At 34.5% G+C, this 8,499-nt stretch overlaps 1 protein-coding gene across 10 annotated transcripts in view; it reads left to right on the forward strand.

Moving 5' to 3' along the window:
* The window catches only part of LOC122636292 (dopamine D2-like receptor), a 124,114-nt gene that overhangs the window by 112,257 nt on the left and 3,358 nt on the right, over nucleotides 1-8,499 (forward strand). For 9 of the 10 annotated variants that reach the window (XM_043827361.1, XM_043827362.1, XM_043827364.1 and 6 more), the window contains 4 exons: nucleotides 1,320-1,432; nucleotides 3,658-3,910; nucleotides 4,302-4,402; nucleotides 7,445-7,639. In XM_043827361.1, the coding sequence (XP_043683296.1) occupies nucleotides 1,320-1,432; nucleotides 3,658-3,910; nucleotides 4,302-4,402; nucleotides 7,445-7,639 (662 nt within the window). The remainder of the gene's footprint in view (nucleotides 1-1,319; nucleotides 1,433-3,657; nucleotides 3,911-4,301; nucleotides 4,403-7,444; nucleotides 7,640-8,499) is intronic. The other variant, XM_043827366.1, reaches the window with a different exon arrangement.

Below are 8,499 nucleotides of genomic sequence, written 5' to 3' on the forward strand. Positions count from 1 at the left end.
TGTCTTCGACGAATACGAAGACAAAAGAACACTAATACATTCTCAACGATCCTTAGAAAGACTTTCTGAATTGAATTCAATCGAACAGAGTCACTCGAGGTAACGACAGAGTACCGACGTTAATTATGAAGAAAATATCGTTCGTCATAGTATGACAGGTAATTAAACGTCTTTTAATTAAAAATCGATGAAATAATAATGCTATATAAATTTTAACGAAATAAGAAAGAAAAAAGAAAAGAAAAATAAGGAGACAGTAGTTTACATTACTTACGCGTTACATCTACTTACATTGTTCTTTATAATCCAAGTATATTATTTTCTATAATAAGCTCTTCGAAAATCAATAAACTACGCACGTACTAACGTATATATACGTCGAGAGTAAGAAATAGTATTTTTGTCATTTTATATAAAAAGTATGTGTAATATAGTAGACAAAATAAAAAAAGAAACTTGGTTATTTAATAGAAATTATTATTTATTTCATGGAATAGTTGAAATTGTTTTAATAAAAACCAATCTGGAACATAACGTGTAGGTTGTTGCGTAGGCATGATGGTTACGCACCAGCGATTTCACAATCGATTTTCCGGATCGTGACTTGAACAATTTGAAAATAAATTTTCCGTCCGGAACACACTACACACGTAAAAGATGACGAGTCGATGTTATTCGGCACCTGATGTAGACGCGTTTGCGACATGAAAAATCTATTAATAGGATCGAGAGCGAGCAAATAATTTTATTTTACCTATTTCCATATATACATGTATAAAATTTCTTCTTTTTTTTTACGAGAGAAAAAAGTTTGTATTTCCGATCTTGTGTAAAAAACTTCTCGTTCCTTTTTTCCCTAGAAAAAAATTTCTATTTCCAATCTTTCGCAAATTCTTGTTTTTCTTTCTTTTTTTTTCGAATGAAAATATTTCCGAAATAGTTTCAATCTTTTCGAAACAAATTCTTAAAAAATTCTTCTGAAAAAATGCCGATCTCTCTAAAATTCTCTCACATTATTCTTTGTTTTTGTTATTATTATTATTATTATTATTATTATTATTATTATTATTATTATTATTATTATTATTATTTTTCTTGTTTTTACTTTTTCCGAATTTCTCTTCATAAGCAAAATACTTATTTCTAGAAATAGTTATTTTTATATTCGGTTATTTGGAAAAACATGTAAGACATTTCCTTCTTTGCTAAAGCACTTGGAAACTCTTATACACCAGACGACGGTTTCTAAACTTCCAAGCTCTTTTCATTTAACCGGATATCAAAGATTTCAGTTTACTAACCGAACTTCTATATTGCAGGTAAACTCGGGCTTGTGGAGTTTGCCAGGCTTCGTTTGCGACTTCTACATAGCGATGGACGTTACCTGCAGTACGAGTTCTATCTTCAATTTGGTAGCGATCTCCATAGACAGGTGTGAGATTTATCGTTATTTCATGACAAATATAATAACAGATTCACTCTCTGAAATTGTTATTCCCAATTCGCGTAGAACAAAATTTGCATTCATCGGAACGAACGATTTCGCGATGATTTGTTTTCAAACAAGCTTGGAATTAGCCATGCTACGAGGGGAGGCGGATGAGGAGGAGGAGAAGGAGGAGAAGGAGAAGGAGGAGAAGGAACAAAAAAAAAAGAAAAAAAGAAAAAGAGAAAGGAACGCTGTACGTTCCCCGCGATTTACGTGCGACGAATAAAGAGATAAATGTAGAAGTAAATATGGATCTCGAGAAAAAAAAAGAAAGAAAGAAAGAAAAGTGTATAGGTGATATAAAAATTGATCGGCTTACGTTTCAATGGTGTGAACGTATTTTTTTTTCTTTTTCTTTTCATTACTTTCATTCTGTTTCATCTTGTTTTCTTTTCTTCTCTCCTTTTTCTCTTTCTTTTTGCAAAAAAAAAAGAAAAAAAAGAAACGTAAAAAATACGTATTTATTTACTCTCGCTTATCGTTTGAACGCCATCATCGATATCCAATAACGTAGATTTTTCGAGACGTCGTCGTTGACTACTTATGATACGTATCTACTCGTCAAATTCGAACGTAAACGAAACTCCCAAAGCTATTTTTATAATCGATCCGATTTTTAGCTTGAAATCGAAACCTTTACGTCGAGATTGGATGTGTCGAAAAAATTGATAGAGGAGTGAAAAGGGTAGTTTAAAGCGACGAAATAAGAAAAACAAAAAGTATAGGAGAGTTGTGAGAGTTGTGAGGGATGAAATGGGGCGGGAGAGGGAGAGAGGGTAAGAGAAAAAGGATGGCAATTTATAGACGGTAGACTTTGGACTCGACGTTTATCTCGAGAGAGCTCTGTCTGGTTCAGTCTGGATAAATTGAATTATGGATGTGAATAACGAGAGAGAATCCTTCGATATATTATCAATTTCGACGATACGATACGATATGGGCACGCGTGAGATAGTTATTAACGAGGCGGACGAACGTGCATTATAAAGCTCGATCGATCTTCCGCAATGAGACTTTTTGATATACATATGTAAGCTCCCCCGATTATATTATTCAACATAATAGTATTCGTTAAAAATAATGATATTGGAATCGTTGCTTTGTTAATATTTGATATTGTCTATTACTATTTGAAACGTAATAATGCTTTCGAAAATTCGTGGAATTCTGACTCAAATTTAATATAACTAAGGAAATTTTGCAATATCGATATATGTATACGTATATATAGAATATGTACTTTTATACGGTATAAATTGTTATTGTTTCGCGATGTAGTTCATGGATTTATCATTATAATTATATTTTCAATATATATCAATTATATTTCATACTTTATTCGAGAATATTACATATTTATTTATTAGATCGATATTATGAAAGTATTATGTACATAATAAAACTTTAATATCATTTATTATTTTTTTCTTTTTTAACGGAATAACGAAAGCTTACCGCGAATGAAAGTAATCCCTTTCGAATTATGTTAGTACGTTTTTACCTATCGTCGAATCGAATAAACCGACTATTCCAAAAGCTTTTAGCAACGGTATGTCATTAAATCGTATGGCTTTATACTTGTTTTTACAATGTAATTTCAATTTGGAATGTTCGATACATTGAATTACTAGTGACACGTTAATGTCTCATACATGCTGATTAAAAGTTACACGTGCTTTTGTATTTACTCATTCTCTCTCTCTCTCCCTCTCTCTTTCATTTTTTTATCTCGAAACGCGAATTTTACTCAGCGACAATACTTGGATTAACGATTAAATATTAACGAGTACTCTACGTATTCGTTATCGACTTTCGCCACATGAAAATTGCCATTTATCGATGTACCATTAACGCTATATATATATATATATATATATATATATATATATATATATATTAAAGTTAACAATTTTTAACTGGCATTATTCATCGATTATAACTCGACATAGGTCCTTTATAAAATAAAAATATGTAAATCCATTGCGAGATGTGAAACAAAGAAAAAAGAAAAGAAAAGACAAAACAAAAAAAGAAGAGAGAAATGAAAAAGGATCTTGTTCTTCATTGGAAAGGTCATTGAACTTTCTCATTGGAACTTTCGTAAATTCGTGTAACGGTATCGTAATATCAACCTAGAGAATCGTTCTCGAAAGAAATTTGAATTGCAGATATATAGCGGTGACGCAGCCGATAAAGTATGCCAAACACAGGAACAATAGAAGAGTGTGGTTGACGATACTGTTGGTCTGGGCGATATCGGCCGCGATCGGTAGCCCGATTGTTCTTGGCTTGAATAACACTCCCAATCGGTTACCAGACCAATGCCTCTTCTATAATACGGACTTCATCATCTACTCGAGCCTATCCAGCTTCTACATACCCTGCATCATTATGGTGTTTCTCTATTATAACATATTTAAGGTATCTTGTCTTGTCTTTATCTTTCTATCTCTCCTCTTTCTCTCTTTACACAGACGCAAACGCATATTTTTCTACGTTTATATTTTATTTGGACGATCACGTAGATAGATTGAATTAATAGTCTTTATCGTGGCCGTTGCTGATTATACTTTGTGGTTTCTCGTGAAACAATATTGCTTCGTTGATTAGATAATTTCCTTGATTAAATAGTATCGTTTCTTTTTTTAAAATGCATCATCAAAACGTATCAACGATGTCCGCCAGTTAAACGATTCTAATTACTTCGAATTAGTGTAATAGAATATTTGCGTATATATTTATTTATAAACGATCTATTCTATTTCATTGCAGTTACCGGTATTGAATTATACTATTGTGAAATCATTTTCAGGGTCTACGAAATAGAGCGAGAAAAGCTCGAGCTAATCGAAAACCAAATCTGGGAGAAATAAAGCCGGGCAGTATTATAGAGAACATTGCAAACACCCGGAGGTGAGTAAACGTTTGTATTTCGTATCGCGCGATCTATCGTATCGCATTTATGCGAACTAAAGTAAATCATCGAATAGTATTGCGAAATTCGTCGAAAATATCGATCTTGTAGAGTATACTATCGATATCGAGATCTTAGAATTTTCATTGTTCGCGTTTGGACGTAAACAATACGCGTCAACAAAAATTTATTAAAAGTTTCATCTCGAATAATAATACAATCTTTCTTCGATATAATAAATAAATTTTTCCACGAAATTTATAATACTTACTTTTGTGTAAAGAGCTTACAGAGCAGCATCCTTCGCACGCACGCTTTTGCACGCAGAGCATAAATGAATAGGGTACGATTAGAAATGACGAGAAGAATTTAGAAAATAATTCACGCGGGGATAATCGTCTCGATTACGAAACGCTTTCGAAATCGTTGAAAAGAGCGAAAGGCAAAAAGAGAAAAAGCAAAAAAAAATCAAAGATAAAAAAAAAAAGAAAAAAAAATCAAACACGAAGATAAAAAGAAAAGGGAAGAAAAAAGAAATAAATAAATAAAGCACGTTGGAATATCTCACTTAAATTCGAGGTGATTTTTTACAGAGGATTTAGATTCGCGTCGAGGGTCGCGTGGTGAAATTTCGTATAGTAAGGGCAGAGCTCGTCTGGCTATCTCGCTATCTCGCGTGTTTTTTCATTTCCCTTGACACTTTACAACAGCGAGTACGTTTCGATTCATTAAGTTGGCTTACGAGTAAATAGCATCGAATATTTCATAGAAAAGAAATATTCTTCCTTTTTTTTTCTTTCGAGAATTATCTTGTAGTTTTTGCTTGGATCGCATCAAGGATTTCATCTATACGTTTATGAAGTTTCTTTTTTCCTGACGAGGATCGTAAAATATATTCGTTCTTCTTCTACTTCTTCTTTTTCTTCTTCTTCTTCTTCTTCTTCTTCTTCTTCTTCTTCTTCTTCTTCTTCTTCTTCTTCTTCTTCTTCTTTAGCTATCGTCGATGCTCGTAAAACGTATACACGTCAGCAAATGCAATATATATAAATTTGTTTTCTTTTTTCTTTAATCTACATCCACTTATCAATGACACGTTCCAGGAAAAACAAAGGAAAAAAAAAAGAAAAGAAAGAAGAACGTAGTAAACGTCGTCGACCAATGTTAAAAAGATTATAATACATTAAATCTTGTTCGTTTGAACGAGACACTTAAGTCATTCGTTGCAAATTCGTATGACAGGTTGGAAAAGCCTTCCCTGTTTTCTGAAAAATCACCAGCTTAGTGGGCGCATGCACATTCGCAAAGTAAGATACACGTAACTCCATTGTTCATACTTAATCATGTAAAACTACTTAAGAGTAGGTTGATACCGTTATCTATACCTATTTAACAACAGAGAGAAGGATCTAACATCAAAGCGTTGTCGTGCGACGTTCATGGAATTAATTACCGATGTCTCGATAGGATCCGTTCGTTATTATTTATGGTTTCGTTCCGTAGCTCGCGTTTGTTAGGAGATAGAGAGTGCTATCGATAAATTGGACTTAGGTGTTTACATCGTCGGCCACATTTTGCCTCTCTAACTTCGTCTTTCCCCATAGGTTCTATGTATCGAACATAATCTCAGTCCCGCGTTAATCCTTGCCACATTCTCTCTCTCTCTCTCTCTCTCTCTCTCTCTCTCTCTCTCTCTCTCTCTCTCTCTCTCTTTCATAGCTATAGACACATATATACGTACACACATATACACATAGATTATCCTTAACAAAATTGTCTACCGTTCGACGATCTAGCCTTATCGACGTTGTTCCCATTTCGGTATGAAACGAAATTTAGGTCGGCATCCAGGCTCGACCTCTATGGTACTTAACAAAACTTACGACGAGCATCGTCTTTGCCCGGGCACCGAGTGTTAAGCGCATTTTCGGAGATCACGAGTTCCTTGCATCCCTCGCGGCGTTATCTACGAAAGGCAAGCGATCTACGTTTTCCTACTTGGAAATAAATTTCATCGACCGCGGAAACCTCCGTGGGATGGTTGCCTCTGTCACGCTTTTAATGTTGCTTTTGCTGCTTTCTCTTTTCACTTATCTCTCTCTCTCTCTCTCTCTCTCTCTCTCTCTCTCTCTCTTTCTCTTTCTCTTTATCTCTCTCTTCCTCTATCTTGCTACATGGAATCCAAAAATATACAGGTCGTAAATAACAAAGATAGCTTTCCGTTTTGGTATTAAACGTTAACGATTCTGGATATTAACAAAACGTTTCTTGAATAACTGCTTTTATCATCCATTAACTTAAATGTTTCCAACTTTTCTTCGACTCGATCTTGATAGAGATAGACCGGGCTTAGTAACTCAATGAAAAAGTTTATTAGCTTCGGCTAGGTGCATGCTAGGTATAACAGAGCGATTTTCTTAAAAGTTATGACAGAAACTACGAACGAAGATTTTTTTCCTCGTTCGATTATATCCTTTTTAATCCTTATTAGATTTACAAATTTATATGAGAGAAATCAGTACGAGATACTTCCTCTCTTCTATCTGCACGCGACAAACAAAAAACAGGATTAGAAAATCAAGAAAATATCTATGTATTTTATGTCGGTTCAAAACGTATATGTACCATCATCATCAGCATCTTTTCTTGAGCTGACTGTAGGCATGAGTTAACAGGAGTTATTTCATTTCATATCTTCGTCGGAAAAGTCGTAAACGTGAAATCGTTTTCGCTGAGAAAGAAGGTCGCGTTTAACGTGTTGGAACGAGAAGAGGTTCTTCATAGGATAGCATGATAGATGTCCTTTTCTAGTTTAGCCGCTGTATGTGTATTTTTCTCTATCTTTCTCTATCTCTATCTCTATCTCTGTTTCGCTCTCTCTCTCTCTCTCTCTCTCTCTCTCTCTCTCTCTCTCTCTCTCTCTCTTTCTCTCTCTCTGTCTCTCTTTCTTGGTGATGACTCGACGCTCGCAGAACGATGGAAAAAAAGGAAAGCATGATAAGTGTAGAAGCTTTTCTAGAAGGCTTTTGACTAAGATCACGTAGTGGGTATTCTGTGGCAAGGTTCGCCGAGACGGCGTTGGGGGCAGCCGCCTTGGTGGCTCCCAGCATGGAGGAGCCAACAAACACCGCTTCCGGAAGCAACGAGGACGAAGATGAGACGCCTCTAGATCCAGTCGTGGTCATCTCCAACGATAAGAGCACCGAGTTCTTTTTGGCTACTGTCGTCGAAGAAGCAGCGTAAGGAAATCGATTTTATATCATTGTTCTCATACCAGTTTTATTATCTCGATCAAGGTCGAATATTTTCTCTAATAAGTATTCTATAATATGTTCGTTTTTTTTTTTTTTTTTTTTTTTTTTAATACAATTCTTTATCGCGATATAATTATTATTTTTTCTTTTCTTTTTCTCTTTTCGTTCTTCCTATTAATTTCTATTCGATATGACTTGATTCTATTTGATTCTTTTTTCTGAGCTTTCTCCGAATCGAGATTGTAGAATATTTCGAGAAAATTTAGAGATTGAATTTTATAATTAGAGATCGATTATTATTATGTCGTGATGGAAAGGAGTTAAAGAACATGTTTCTGAAATCGACGAGACGAATAAAATCTGCATTTTTCTAATCGACTCTTATCAATCTTAACAATAGAAAAATTCGTCGGGTTACTATCGGGAAACTGTAATGTTGTCGTCGAAGTTTTCGACGAACTTGAACGAGTTCCTTAATGTAATTTTCAGTTACAGTCGGATATTTCTCTTCGGTTGCGACTTATATATCGTGGTGAAACCGAAGTTTGGTAAACAAGTTTCGCTGGGTCATCTCGTCGAAAAGCGGAAAGCAGGGATTACCCTCTTTGTATTAAAGGGATAAGAGAAACCGAAGGTCCTTAAAATAATTACATTTCTAGTACTCACATCAACCTAGTCAAACCTCCTTCGAGAAAGTAGTATAACTCGATATATTTTCAGCTTTTCCTCTCCATCGACTGCTTTTATTAATTAATCGATTCTCACTGTATTTTATTTTTTAATTCTTTTTTTTCATTTCTTTCTCTCTCTCTCTCTCTCTCTCTCTCTCTCTCTCTCTCTCTCTC

The sequence above is a fragment of the Vespula pensylvanica genome, chromosome 21 (genome assembly GCF_014466175.1).
Source record: "Vespula pensylvanica isolate Volc-1 chromosome 21, ASM1446617v1, whole genome shotgun sequence".
Classification (NCBI taxonomy): domain Eukaryota; kingdom Metazoa; phylum Arthropoda; class Insecta; order Hymenoptera; family Vespidae; genus Vespula; species Vespula pensylvanica.